At 38.2% G+C, this 15,413-nt stretch overlaps 1 protein-coding gene across 5 annotated transcripts in view; it reads left to right on the forward strand.

Annotated features, from left to right (window-relative positions):
* Positions 1-12,773, forward strand: part of ARNTL2 (aryl hydrocarbon receptor nuclear translocator like 2) — a 32,112-nt gene extending 19,339 nt beyond the window's left edge. For 4 of the 5 annotated variants that reach the window (XM_039570558.1, XM_039570560.1, XM_010410326.4 and 1 more), the window contains exons 8-17: positions 183-300; positions 1,117-1,260; positions 2,888-3,128; positions 4,038-4,144; positions 4,702-4,852; positions 6,087-6,142; positions 6,941-7,049; positions 7,499-7,586; positions 9,151-9,259; positions 10,266-12,773. In XM_039570558.1, coding sequence (XP_039426492.1) covers positions 183-300; positions 1,117-1,260; positions 2,888-3,128; positions 4,038-4,144; positions 4,702-4,852; positions 6,087-6,142; positions 6,941-7,049; positions 7,499-7,586; positions 9,151-9,259; positions 10,266-10,402 — 1,260 coding nt within the window. In that variant the 3' untranslated portion in view covers positions 10,403-12,773. The remainder of the gene's footprint in view (positions 1-182; positions 301-1,116; positions 1,261-2,887; positions 3,129-4,037; positions 4,145-4,701; positions 4,853-6,086; positions 6,143-6,940; positions 7,050-7,498; positions 7,587-9,150; positions 9,260-10,265) is intronic. The other variant, XM_039570559.1, reaches the window with a different exon arrangement.
* The last annotated feature ends 2,640 nt before the right edge of the window (positions 12,774-15,413 follow it).

Below are 15,413 nucleotides of genomic sequence, written 5' to 3' on the forward strand. Positions count from 1 at the left end.
TACCCTTTTTAATAAAAATTATATTAAGCAATGACAAATGAAATGTAAATCAAAATATTGATGTTTGGAGTAACTGTGGTATTGACTTTTTTCCTGAGATAAGTAATGTGTGGGGTCCTGTTCCAAAATGGTGTGGTTCTCATCTCTTTTGGGTTTTGTTGTTGGTTTTTTTTTTTTAATAGGCCAGTTTAATTGGACAAAGTTTATTTGACTACTTACATCCAAAAGATGTTGCAAAAGTTAAGGAGCAACTTTCTTCATCAGATGTCTCGCCTAGGGAAAAGCTTGTAGATGGAAAAAGTAAGTCAGAGCTGAACGTGCTCAGATTTTTTCAAGAGATGTTAATTAAATTATTAGTCAGGATGTATTCAGGTGTTTGTATGGATGTATGGATGAACAAACCTGAGGTATTTCTATGAAACAAACATTTGAATGCGTATCTGCTGCTTAAAATGCATTTAGAATTGAAAAGCTAGCCCAGAAAATACCTGATTTAGATCATAAGAATTACTGAAATTCTGTTAAATTACTGAAATCACTGTTAAGCATTTACCAAGATGTGGTCTGACATTCTTCCTACCAGCATACTACTTTTTTTTCTTGTATTTGCTAGGTCTTGTCAATACAAAAGACCTGATGTAGTCGAACATGGGATAAAATACTTCAATATCAAGAATCACTGTCTTCTCTGAAAATGCTAAGTGTCAATCCCAATGTAACCAAACCTTCTTTTGTTTACAGTTGTTTCTAATAAGAAAGCATTATGTACTGTGCAACTAGTGGCTATTTTGTAGCTGGCTTTTACAAGCATCTTTGCAGTTCTTCCTTGTACCAAATACAAGTTGAAAGCTGATAAAGCATATGTAGTAAAATACTATTCAGAATATCAAGAAGGGTTTAAAAGTAGTTTAGTAGTTCTTTCTAATTTTGAAATCTGTGTCAATCATGTTTTCTTTGCCCTATTTAAACTATTAGACTTTTCTAATTGCAAGGACAAAATTTAGGCAGCTAAAAAGGAGAATGTACTTGGGAGGTAAATGAAGAAAGCATCTTGTTTTCTGAAGTTTTATTGCTTGATTTTGGTTTTTTTAAACTACTTTACTAAATCTTTGTAAGCTGGCTTGCAAGTACACACAGATTTCCAAGCTGGACCAGCTCGGCTGAACTCTGGTGCTCGACGTTCCTTCTTCTGTCGGATAAAGTGTAGCAGGACCACAGTCAAAGAGGAGAAGGAGTGTTTGCCCAACCCAAAGAAGAAAGGTATTCAAAGAGTGTAGATGAAGTGGGGGCTTTCTCTCTTGAAACTTGTTTAAATTCCGAGTCAGTAATGGCCTTCTAGTTCTGACTGATCTCACCAAATAGCCGTAGAGCAGTGTAAATGTGAACCAGGGACACCTTTTGAAAAACAGTCTAATTGTACTCTTTCTCCTCCCTGTGGCCTCCTGGAAAGAGGGAGGAAGGAACCTGAGGTACAGTGGCTCTATAGGAGCATGTGGTCTGTTGTGGTCAAATTTTAGAAGGCACAGGGAAATATTTGAAAGAACTGGAGCAGATCAGAAGAATTAAACTAAATAACTTATGTCTTGAAGATAACTGAGTGAATAAGGCCTGCAAACTCTACTATTTTGAAGGAAAAAAAGCAAGTAAACCAACTTTATTTTCTGATATACTTTTTGTGTTGTGTGTATTTAAAAGTATGAGTTTTCCTGTTTTTCCCCTTTTCATAATAAATTTAATTTATCAGTGTAATTCCATTCATTTTCCCAGTAATTTTAATTTAGTTCATACATTGGTATGCCTGTAGAGCAGTATAATCTCGTCAAGTTTTCAGTGAAAATTTAAATTTCAATTTTAAAATGCAATTTCCAGCTTTTGTTTTAATTCCCTAGTATTGATTTTTGCAAAGGTGTGCTGAAATTGTTTGATCCTGAAAAGATCCTCCAAGTTCTGTTTTTCAATGTAACCTGTTACTGTTGAGAGACACCACAAATTTTAAGAGGCCCATGATTGTAAGTAAGTAGAATGTGGTATCCCTTGATGTGTCAGATAACTCAGTGAGATAAGAATTTAACTTCTGTAAATGTTTCTTGGGAAAGCAGTTTTGAGGGAAGGCACCTGAGAAACTGTGACAAAATCATAGTGGGATAACTCGGCTTCTCATTTTGCAGAGTTGATCTGTGTTTTTTGTAGTAGAGAGGAAAATGAAACCTATGGAAAGCATCCTGTTCAGCATACAGATGTTAAGAATGCTTTGGCCTTTTTTAGGAAAGGCAGCTGCTGTAGGACACATAATGTCAAACCTTGATGCTTATAGGGTGTTCGCATGTTATTTAGGGAGCAGAAAGGGATGAATGACAGTGTATGCTGGAATTTAAGATATTTAAAATATTTGTCTTCTCATAAAACTTCAGAAGCCTGAGGTAAATAGAAAATAAGCTGGATTGCTTTGGGTTGTTCTTGACTGATTCTTTCAGCAACTGCAGTGAGCGTTTATTCAGATCATTGTGCTCACCAAAGGTAAATTGATTTGGAAGCTACAGAGGGCCTCAGCTTAATTTTAATTCACAATCCATATGAAACCATATAAAGACAAAGAGATCTGTGGGTTATTGCTTTCTTTTCTGTCTAACTTGTGTTTGAACTGCCAACACCCGTAACTCATCTTCCTAAATCTTACATAGGTTTAGAAGCTCTCTCTGCAGGTAAGCCCAAATTGAATAGAACAAAATTTGTTTTAAAAAACTCTGTAAAATTATGTATAGCTTTGTACAGGTGGTGTAGGTAAGCATGAAATGTAGTTGATGGTCTCATGGCCAACAGAATAAAATAAGTAGTTTGATTTACTCTTTGAACAATAACTGCTTCTTATTTAATTTCTTTCTATTAGATCACAGAAAATACTGCACCATTCACTGTACTGGGTATTTGAAGAACTGGCCTCCTAATGAGGTGGGAGTGGAAGAGGAAAATGATGTAGAAAAGGACAGTAGTAACTTTAACTGTCTTGTTGCAATTGGGAGGTTACACCCTTATATTGTTCCACAAAAGAGTGGAGAGATAAAAGTCAAAGCAACAGAATTTGTTACACGATTTGCCATGGATGGAAAATTTGTTTATGTAGATCAGCGGTAAGCGTTTTGTTCTTCAATGAAGAGAAATGACAACATTGCTTCCATTTTCTGATCCTCTGTCAAAGCTGTAATTCTCAAAATTCTAATTTTCAGCATTTTTTTCTGCTCTACACAAGAAGCAGTTAACTCTTAATCTATGTGCACTTGGGCTTTGTTTTTTTGTCAAATAATATATAATGTATAGAAGTGTATTGTCCTATAGAAAATGGTGAGCTAGCAAGGTTAAAACAAGTTATAAAATGGACCCATTTAGTTATAAAGAAAAATCTCAAGTTAGAGCTTCATAGCTCTGCATATGACTGAAGTAATAAAACATTTAACCAAAAGTTATTGCTTCTGAGAGTCTTACCATTTGTAACAAATACATTCTATCTAAATGAGGCACCAAATTATTTCATTAGAAGTGAGAACTCAGTTCCCATTTTCTGTACTTTCTGACCCAGACTTTTATTTGTTGTAGAGACCTAGTTACCACTCTGCATTTTGAATTTCATTGTCACTGGAAATGTTATTGCTTTCAGTCTTCTTTTCTTTCAACTAAAAATGTCAGTTTAAAACCAATTCCTTTGAGTGGAAGAGCAAAATTCAACTGCTGAGTTTTTTATTGACTCTTATGTGTGACCAGCACTCTGACTGGCCAAGGGAAGCCACTAAGCAGAAGTATTTTGTGTGTACTTATGGTTTGCATGTTTAAACACTTACTTTACCTTTGAATTGTCATTCATTGAAAGGAATAATTTGCCATGAAAAATACTTCCTGTTGTTTTAGAGCTGTACTAATGCTATATTTTTTCCCCCAAACATGAACCCAGGCATCTGTTTGTTTAAATGTTAATGTTCTGCTTTATCTGATACAGAAGAAAACAGCTTTGCATACGCTGTAGTTCACATTTTTATTTCTAACAGCGCAACAGCAATTTTAGGGTACCTGCCACAAGAGCTTCTAGGAACTTCTTGTTATGAGTACTGCCATCAAGATGATCACAATCACCTAGCTGAAAAACATAAAGAAGGTACAAAATAGTTGGTCTTCCCAGACTACTTACAGCTACATGTAACTGCAAGTGAAAACACTACAAACCCAAACTACCCAACCTCAGCATTGCCCTTTTTGATGCCTGTGTTAAGATGTGTCTGTGTAAGGCTTGTAATAAAAGCAGGGAGAAACTTCTGTTGTCTTGGCTCCTGGTGCAGGGTCTTAATTGTGGGGGAATAATGTCAGTACATCTGCCAAACCCTCTGCTTCCATTCTTTATGAGGAAGAGGAAGGAATTCTGTAGAGCAGATGTGTGTGATAACATAATTAAAGACACGAGTTAAGAAAGCTCACCAAGTCATGAGTCTCCTAGTGGTTTGCAGAAACTTAGTATTTGGTTTTAATGTAAGATTTATGACCCTGCTGAAACTATAATTTGATTTTAGAACAGGTCCCAGTTTGTTCTGGCATGTCATTCTGTGTCTGGCCAACAAAAACATTTTGGGTTTTATGGTGCTATAAAACATTTATTATTTTTAACGTTACCTTTCTAAGCTTAAATATGGTGATTATAACTTTCCTTTTCTTATCTAGTGTTGCAGAATAAAGAAAAAGTATTTACAAATTCCTACAAATTTAGAGCAAAAGATGGGACTTTTGTTACTTTAAAGAGTCAGTGGTTTAGTTTCATGAATCCTTGGACCAAAGAGCTGGAGTACATTGTATCAAACAACACGGTGGTATTGTAAGTAATTTATATGACTCTCTGTTTATTTTTTGTCATAACTACAGTTAGTACTAACAGAAAATAACGTGCTTAGGGAGCAGAACAAGGCTAGAAAACATCAACTCTGCACAGAAACGGGCTGAACAACCTGGACAAACAGTTTTTTGATATTTACCAGCTATTTTTTTTTCAGGCCTAAGTTGTGGATTTGACTCTGAAAACTATGCTGCTTCCCAGTAGGAAAAAAAGGAGGTGAAAGAGTTTCTTGTTAGAGGAAGAAGGGAAGGATCTTGAAGAAAAGTAGATTAGAATAAATGGAACTGTCAAGTTAATTCTGCTTGTCCTTCTGGTCTTTACAACCCTCTGTGTGTCAGTTGACCCAGTTCCAAGTGCTGCCCTATCCCGCAGGTGTCAGGAGGTGGAGAAGCACAATTGATAGATGGTGGGAAATGCAAGGCAGGACAGAAAGATCCTCTCCAAATTGATTGCAAGGGTGGAGCCTGTGGGACAGGAAATGCGTGTGTTTAATTGCTCTTTTTGTTTGTAATTCTTTTTCATTCTCTGCACCTTGCAATGGGGCTGTAATCTGGATTGTTCCAGTGGTACTGAGGATCTTTGCCAATGACTGGGGTTTTGAGAGGGGACAGAGAGGATTTTATTTCCATGAAATAAAGTTGTTGAGGGGGCCTTTTGCCCATTCTGTGTCTGTTTCATGCCTTAAGTCAACATCACCCACCTCTTTTGCCCATGTCCTTTTTCCCCAAGGAGAGAGAGAAGAGTAGTTCAGACAGGCTGTGCTGGCCAGTAGCCCAAGGACACTTTTTTGCCCGTCCTGGAGATGTGGGCGGGCATTTGCAGCTGCAGAAGGGAAGGAGGGCAGCAGCTGCCGGCAGGAGGCAGACACTGACCTGTTCCTGTAGCAGTTGTTCCTGGTTACCGGATTTCCCTGCTAACAGTAAAAATGACAGCCCTCTTCCCTTGTCATGGAGCACAGCCAATCCTATTGGCTTTCCTTTTTACTTGGAGAGTACGTGGCAATTAGTATTTCACCCACTGCTCAGAAACATTGCAAAGGACTGAACATGCAAATATGTGAGGAATATCTTTATATTTCCCTAGTTTGAGGATGTTACCTTTGATTCTGTGTAAAGTATTATTGAAATTAAACATATGTTATGGATTTTGCTCTTGAAAAAAAACCTGCTGACTTTTTGTGGTTTGATTTGGGTTTTTTTATTTCTTTAAATCTCAGAGGTCATAAGGAATCAACTGAAGAAGAGGTCCTCTACAGTTCCCACCCTGCAGAAGGCAAGTGTCACTTCTTACGGTTATCACAGCTGCATCTCCTGATCAGTCAGTTTAGATTTATCCAGTCTAGAGATTTTATTCTAGGTTGTGTGCAAGGAAGGATTAGGTTTTGTTTTAAGACTACTTCTGGTGACAGTTTCTAGTTACTTACAGAATCCTAATTGATATAAGTCACAGAAGTCTAAAAAGAAGTGTCTGTAACATACTTTTAGTTTCTAGCAGCTTCTGTTAGAGCTGGGGTTTTGGTTGGTAGGATATTGTGCTTCTGTCACAGACCCTTCATATTTTGCCCAGTTTTCTGAACAAATGCAATTATGCTGAGTTTATCTATAAAATACAGGGCAATACTGATACAGGACATATTTTTTATTATTTTTCTGCTATGTATAGATTCTGCTTTCTGCATGCTGTTCTATCATCTTGCTGTGAAGTCTTTATTTTTGCTTTTCAAAATGTTTTTTCAATAACTAATTTCAGTTGGTGAGAAATCCAAGGGTTTTTTTAAACTCGTGTTCTTTTTGCAATGTCTGTGAGAGACTCTGGAGGTGGCAGTGATTAAATATATTTCACTACTGGAGAACTACAGTTTTCACAAACAGATTATTCATTTTATATTGCAACACCCTCTGCCTTGAATCAGTATTAAAAGGAATTTCTGAATTATGAAAATACAAACTTACATAGTGTATATATATAAGTATATCTAGAACAAGAGCTGCTTTAAAACAAATCCTTGCTCTGCAGTGAAACTGCTCTGGGTTAAGGTTTTGTTTGAGCTTTTTTTTTTTTTATCTACAGATGCTGTAAAACAGTCTTTAGTAAGTGTACCTGGAATGTCCTCTGGAACAGTTCTTGGTGCTGGAAGTATAGGAACCGAAATTGCAAATGAAATATTAGAATTACAAAGGTAATAAATGCATATCATCATCATCAGGCTTTTAAGTAAAGACAGGGACAAGGGGTATGTGATTATGTGAGGGTTGCTCCAGTTTCACTTTTATTGTATTATATGTATAACATTTTTTAGGTTGAGCAATAGCATTATGAGATACTATTGTAATCTAATGTCAGTCTCATGCCTGGCAGAGCACATCACTGTGCTGGTAATTCAACAGACAGAGAAAAGTGTGTTTAAGGAATTGTGCCCATGGCCTTTTCTGATCTCTTCTCTGTTTCCTGCTACCAAAACTCGGAGCAGGATAATTTAGAATCTTCTGGAGAATTTAAGACATCATTGTTTCAAATTAGCTGGCTCATGCTTTGTCACTGGGGAAGTCTGGTGGGTTCTGCAACAGTCTATTTTTCAGTATTTGATTAATGTGACCTGATGAATCAACTAAATATATGCAATTTTAGGTTGCATTCCTCACCCTCTGGAGAGTTAAGTCCGTCACATCTCCTGAGAAAATCACCATCTCCAGCTTTAACTATAAACTGCAGCGATGTGAGTATGCCCCTGCTTGTAAAAATCCAAAATTCAAAGGTTAATGTCAGCTCAAAGCCTGTGTTTGAGCCAGATTGCCCTGATTCGTTTTTGAGAGAGAATGTGCAAGGTATTGCACAGCCTGGCAGCTGTGAGAGTCTTTGAGTGATGTGGCTGCAGTTCCCACCTCATTTACACGGGCATCAGTTCAAGCTTAAGGGGCTGTTCTGAGGCTGCAGTCTCCACTCAGCAGGATCTGCTGAACTCCACCACTGTGCTCAGTGTGAGTGTGATTCAGGGGATGGTGCCTCTCCTGGATTTGGAGCTGAATTGAAACTCCTGCTAGAAAACCATCAGAGACTAAAGGTCACCTGTTGTGATTGTTGTGAAAGTTCTTGTTTTCTCTCGCTTGTCCTTTTAATATTAACGTTTTTGAAGAGGCTTTTAAAAAAATCTGTGCTGTTTTGAAATTTTTAAAATTGTGACTTTGAAGGTATTTTATTGGTCTTCTAAAAGTCGATAGTTATGCTAATCTAGTAGTGCTTGTAAATATACTAGTGCTTGTAACACCACAAACTATAACTAACATAGTTATTGCCCATAGCAATGGAATAATTAACATCTCTTTTTACCTAAGTATGTGGTATGTTTTATATTGGACACTGTATGAACAAACTTCCCCATCAGCTCTTCTTTGAATGTGAATTTTTTTCCTGTTAAAGACAGTTTTTCACTGCAATTCTCATTTCCTATGAAGAAACCCCACTATTCTGGTCTAGGAACTGCTTTGATTTCCCCTGGTTTTTTATGATCTGTTCTCCCCTGTTACCACAGATCTTCCTCCTTAAGAGTTGTTTGACATAAATATCCTGAACTCTCTAAATAATGTAATGTCTCATCATAAGGATAATTTTATCATATTCATTGAAGATTTTTCTTTATTCTGGGCTTTGGTATCCCATTTATTCCTAAAATACTTTTGGAAAGCATTTCACCTTTATTAATTCCCTGGTAGAATATACACAAGTCCGGCAATCCTAGGAATCTCTCCTGCTAAATTGCATGTATGTGTTAAATAAAACAAATACCAGGAAAAAAATTATCTTTTTTTTGGGTTAGGATGACTTCCATCTCTTTTGCTATGATTAATATAGTTTAATGCATATAGAACCTGGGAGGTATGAGGGCTTTTTTAATCTCTTAACTAGAATGTTTTGACAGGGACAAACATGATGTCACTGGGAATTTGTAGTTTATGATAGTAGATGGGGAAAGTGCAAACCAGTACATTCAGTGCTGGATTTATTTACTGAACAGTGAATTAGACCCTCAAGCAGTGCCACCACTGTGAAGTACCTTTGACAGCTGTGTAAGTCACAGCTTGTATTTAGACAAGTCCAGTGCTATATGAACTTCTAAAAAAGTTGTTTCTAAATGCAAAATATCTGCCTGATGATGCATATTTTTCACTTTCTCTATTTAGTTCTTAATAATTTGACAGCAGTCTATGAAGTTTCTGTAATGTAATATTTGTTACTAAATTTAGGATCTAATTCTGTCCTTTCTACCGATTCTGCTCTTTCAGGTGCCAAATAAAGAGTTGATTCAATTATGTCCTTCAGAAACAGAAGCTCTAGAGAATTCAGAACAAACCCAGGGTGCTATCCCATTTCCCAGTAATGAACCTCTCCTCAGTAAGATTCATTTCTCTTGGGGATATTCTGGGAGTTGCAGGGGCTGAAATTTCTGACCAGTGGTGTCATTTCTGAGTGCACCACTTTACAACCACGTCTAAATTGTAAAGAGATTTGTCTGTCTGTCTGTCTGTCTGTCTGAAGATGAGAGCACTCTGAAAATGGGTGTGTTACTGCTGCAAGGCAAACATCAAATTTAAATTTAATCAGTGAGGCAAGCTCATGACCAAAACCAACATCTCTAACTAAAGTTTACCATTACATTCTTGCAGGCCACACTTTTCATGAGGCACTTTATTGTTCTCTCTCCAGGATAGAGATGGGGAGGGAAAAGTAATTCAGTGCAATATTAGGGAACTGCTTGTAATTTGAGAATTACTGTCCTTTAGCACTTTGCCTCTTTCTTATCTGCAAGCTGGGAGCAAGGACTGCTCAAAATGGTTCAGAAAGAATTTTTTTTTTTCCTCTTGTTAAGTTTGTCTGGATACAGGATTCCCTGGCCCTGTAAGGGGAAAATGCCACTGCATTATGTTTAACAAAAAAAGGCAAACTGCTGTAAAAGCATATCCTGTATTTCAGCTCTAAGAAACTTTTCCATCTCCCTCTTCTCCCTCATTTACCATTATTTGTTTATTTATAACCTGCAGTTTTCTTCCAGTTGAACTATGAGCCTTTAAAAAAAATTTAAAAACCCAGACCCTGACAACCACAAACCAACTAACCAAAAAAGAAAAACACTGAAAAAGAAACACCAGAGGAAAAAAGCTAATCCTCTGATAAAAGTTTGGGAAAAAAGAATGAAAAACAACCCCAACAACATAGAACAAGGAGTAATGGCTTTAAACTAAAAGGGAGTCAAGTAAGGGTTTTTTTAACATAGAAATATTTGCCTTGACTTCAAAGGCAGGTGCTGCTTCAAATCAATTCTGTTTTGCAAGTTACCATGTTCTCCATGCTTCATAGTGTTCATACCTGCTTCAAACGTCCTGTTTTAATCACTTTGCAGGTGGCAATTCTCAGCTGGACTTCGATGCCATCTGTGAGAATGATGACACTGCAATGACAGCTCTGATGAATTACCTGGAGGCTGATGGAGGCCTGGGAGACCCAGCTGACCTCAGTGATATCCAGTGGGCTCTCTAGAGCTGCTTTGGGAGACAGGAATGTCAAACCCCTCATGCACAACAATGCTACATCCTCAGTACTGTATTCGAGTTTTGTAATGGTTCCTTTGAATTCAGACTTGCTGTCTCAAGATTTTTAAAGACTGAAGCCTTGTTCAGAGAGAGACATCTTCTGCTGCACCTATGGACAAATGCAATATTTTTTTCATGATGAGGAAACCTTGAAATTTTAATATTGAACCATCAATAACTGGAATGCTTAGAACACATTAGTATATTTTTGCTAAGAAGCTTTAACCAAAAGGTACTGTACAATGTACAGGATTACTTTTTCATAGTTTTAATACTTCAAACTTTTATTTATTGTTTTTGTTTCAAGTTGGAAGAATATTGGTTATCCATGTTACTTTCTGTAGAACCTACTGTATGTAGTTACATGGTTTGAGAATATTTGTAACTATTAAATTTAATTGAGATAACGATTTGCACACACTACAGTTGTAAAATAAGGTATTGTAATTCTTAAATGATGGAGTTTGTGATTCCTTGCACTTCTCAGCAGTGCAATTTTTGCAGTCAAAGGTGAAAATGAAGCCTACAGGTCTGGGAGCAGGGATTGGGGTTGGATCACACCCTAACAAACAGAAGAGAATGTTTTGAGTGAAACAGTCATTTTCCCAGTACACAAACATGAGAAGGGTGTAAGAAAAGAGCAGCAAACTCTTAATTACTATTTTGTATTATTTGTAATGTATTATTAGAGAGGCAGTGCACAGAACCAGAGAAAAATAATGCTCTATTTGTAATAAAGCACTTTGGTCTTGTCCCAGGTTCTTTGCTAACTGGAGAAGTTTGGATGGATTGCTTTGGCTCCAGAGTGAGGCTTGCACTGTCTGTCAGTGAAAAAATGTTAAAATTCTAGAGCATCTTTTATGTTTTTGGAGAGATTGGGAGAATTTTCTACTGCTTGAGTGTGTGACTTTTTAAAATCTCTTTGTACTATAGCTCTGTAAGTAAATGCTATGCAGGATGATCTTTTGGGAACAGCTTTTTGCAAGGATTGTATCCCAGTTACAGCAAATGACTCAAGAACATGGGACTTCAGAGGTTGCATTAGAACAACATGGCACTAATATAGCAAGTGGATCTTTTTATCTCTGGTATTCAATGTTTAAACAAATTTTTGTATAGATTATATATCATAAAATTACAGATATTTTCCTGTTTTCTTCATGTTTGGGTTTGGTTTTTTTTTTTTTAAATTCAGGTAATGAAAGCATTTGAAGATATCTGATACATGTGCATCTTTTTAATACAGACATTTAAACATAGGTACAACCCTAACCTCTCTCACTCCAGGTGAGGATGGCAGCCCGTGTCAGGTGTTTTTAGGAAGGCTGGAGTTGGCAACAGATGGATGTGGCCATCACTAGATGTCACCCTTGTACTGCTGGGGAACCGCCCTGTCCTCACGACGCCACGATCAGGACACGAAGTGGCTTCCTCTGCTTGACAGAGCAGCTCTGTATCTTATAGATATGACTCATTTTGCAGACGACGCCTTTTTGGTGATGGTGCTTTGCTAGAATGGCTTCTTGGATTGATTCTTCTTTTTTTTTTTTAACTCTATAGACCTTTGGGGTTTTTTTCCCATTTAATTTGGATGTAATTTCCTGCATTCAGATCTCTTTTTTACAGACATGGGGCCAAAATGATCCGTTCTCTTGCTTTATTAGAATGAAGTTTTCTGCTTTTTCTGAATTTTGGGCTATATCATGGAGCAAAGTGGGAGAAATAAACAGGCACTTTGGAGATTCTGCCACAGTAAAATGCATTTTCTCTTTTCTGTTCTAGAAATAAATTCTAAATAAACCAGCAAATACTGTAGCTCATAGATAAATGGGTACATAAATAACTTAAAATTATACAGACTTTATTACAACAGGTTTTTTTAACTGGATTAGTTTGGAAATGGGGCAGCTGTTGTTACTGAAGGAGCAGATTAATTCTTTCACAAGATTTATATGTCTAGAGTCAAACCACTATTTTTGGATTCTTGGCTATCCCTAAAAAATAAGCCCAAAAAATGTAACTTTGATTCTTTTGCAGCCAATGATCAATATTGTGACTTTCAAGTCATTTATTAGATTCTCTCTTTACTGTTTGTGAATTTTTTTCTGGCTTAAAGCAGCCTTTTCAAGAAAAAGTGTCACTTGTAAACATTTCCAGTGAAATTAATATTTTTTAATACTGTTGAGATGGTGTGTGCTTATCTGTGTTTGTGTAGCAGCACAATTCTAGTGAGATACTGACAGTTTGTTCCTGGCATGGTGCAGGTAATGGGAGGATGTGGTTAAACCAGGTCAATAAATATTATTTTGATGCCCTGCTGTTAGTCTGCTGGCAATTCTGTCTAATACTGAGCTGAAATATAAAGTACTTGTTCTTTCAGATCCCAGGCTCCTTTCCTAAAAACATAAACAGGGATGTGGAACTCCTGTGGATTTTGGTAGCTCAGTTTGATGCTCCCCAGGCAGGGAGAGCCTGTAATCCAAGCTAATGTGCATTTTTGGGAATTCAAACAGAGCTTCAGAACACCCTCATGTCCTCCAGGAGTGAACTCTGAAGGCGTCCACACATTAACCCTGAACTTTTCCACTTCCTGTTGCAAGCACAAGACCTGTGAGGAGCTCCTGAGGGAGCTGGGAATGCTCAGCCTGGAGAAAAGGAGGCTCAGGGGAGACCTCATCGCGCTCTACAGCTCCCTGACTGGAGGTAGGTGGGGGTCAGGCTCTGCTCCCAAGGGACAGGATGAGAGGAACTGGCCTCAAGTTGTGCCAGGGGAGGTTTAGATTGGATATTGGGGCAAAGCTGTTCACTAAAAGGGTTTTTTTATTAAGCATTGGCAGAGGCTGCCCAGGGCAGGGGAGGAATCACCATTCCTGGAGGTGTTAAAAGATGTGCATGTGTGGCACCGTTGGATGGGGTAGTGGTGGATTTGGTGGTCCTGGGTTATAGTGGGACTTGATCTTTGAGGTCTTTTTCAACCTAAACAGTTGTGTGACTCTATGAACATTTGTCACTTGATATTCTGGGGGCAAGGAGGATCCTTTCTGTGCTTTTGGGATTCCCTTGTAGGGTATGCTCAAGTACAGTGCTGTTGCGTGAGTCTAAAGCAGAGATTGAGCGCAGATTTCTTTCCTGTGGTGCTTTGCTGTTCTGGAATCTGCTGTGGATCTTACACTTTTTAGAATACTGGAAAACTTGGTTTACTCACAAGCACAAAAGGCTAAAGTCATTTTAGTGACTGCTCACAGCAATGTTTCTGTTCATGATCCAAAGTGAAATGAATTTATTCTTAAAGATGTGCTGCTGCTGCTTCTCCCCAGACCCTGATTTCTGGCCTTTTCCACTTTTGCTTTTCACTTTTTCACTTTTCAGTCTTTTGCTTCATTTAGATTCATAAAATGTCCTGGAATCCCAGGAAGTCACCACCAGCTGGAAAACTTTTTGTGTCACTTAGGACTTCCCTGAAGATGATAATTTTATTCCCCATTCCTGATGAATTAGGATCCAGGAGGAAAAGCCAGTGAGGTGGGGAATGAGCCACTAAACTATGTCCTTTGGAAGTAGTCAGTTTTACTGGTGCACTTCCTCTGCTCCTGGGGAACTCCTGCCACATTATACCAGCCTACCACACTGAGGATTTAAAAAAAAAACCAGTCAACAAACATACAAATGAGCAAGGGCCCTAAAAGCTCTGTATGTGTCAGCTCCTGTGAAGTGCTTTTATCTCAGGGAAAAGAGCTTAAATGGGACAGAAAAGGGAATACACTACCTCAGCCTGCCTGATCTCTTAAAGGTAAGTTCAGGTATGTGGGCACTGCACATAACTTTCTATTACTCATTTGTTTTCATGTCAAAACCATTACAAATAATGGCACAATCTTTGGAAATGGTAAAAGGTTTTGTGGGAAAGCTTTTGCTTGGCTGTTGCTGCCATAGTGTTGACCCTGTCTGGGTGGTAACTTTTCTTCCCTGGCATTTGCAGATTCCAAGTGTACATGACCCAACATCCATAACATGTCCTACACCACTCAGGGAACCTTGGCACAATGGAAAGAAAGTCACGTAATTAATGGGCTCTTGGTTAACAGTGTTAATGGGTAACAGTGAGGTTTATCAGGGTGTTCCTGGAAGGCCCTCTAAGGTGAGCAGCAGAACTCTGAACTCTACAACAGCTCAGGTAACGTGCAGTGCTTTTAAACAAAAAATCTGACTTCAAACATTGCTGCTTTCACAAACCTTACAGATAGGGCTGTGTTGCAGAGAAGACAATACTACTGAGCCTTTAGTATTTAGCAAAATACTTTCAGATGAGTGGATAGAAATTTTTTGAGAGGAGTGGTTCCATCCTTAGACCTCATCTTGTCACAATAGGTTAAGCAAATTGATTTCTTAATTATTCAATCATAGAATCTCCTAAGGTGGGAGGGACCTATCAGGATCATAGAATCCAGCTCATGACCCTGCACAGACACCCCAACAAACCCACCCTGTGCCTAGGAGCATTGTCCAAACTCCTGGAGCTCTGGCAGCCTTGAGGCTGTGACCATTCCCTGGGGAGCCTGTTCAGTGCCCCACCACCCTCTGGGGGAAGGAACCTTGTCCTGATATCCACCCTAACCCTGGCCTGGCCCAGCTCCAGTCTCCTGGGTCTTGTCACTGGTCACCAGAGAGAAAAGATCAGTGTCTGCCCCTCCTCTTCCCTTGTGCTTTATATACATTTGATTTGCCAGATCTTTAAGAATTTTAATACTTTTTTTTTTTTAATCTGCAAATGCACTTCCAGTGTCAGATACTGTATCCATTATTGTTGAAGAGATGATAAATCCTTTAACAAACAGAAAGGCAGGTGAGCTTAGTGTTGTTTTCAGTAAGATACAATCAGCTTCTAAAGATTTACTCTGAACAGTAGCTCTGGGCTGCCTGCACTTCATTCTCCAAGGAATTTGTGTTCCAGCCCCTCT

This window comes from Corvus cornix, chromosome 1A (genome assembly GCF_000738735.6).
Source record: "Corvus cornix cornix isolate S_Up_H32 chromosome 1A, ASM73873v5, whole genome shotgun sequence".
NCBI lineage: Eukaryota > Metazoa > Chordata > Aves > Passeriformes > Corvidae > Corvus > Corvus cornix.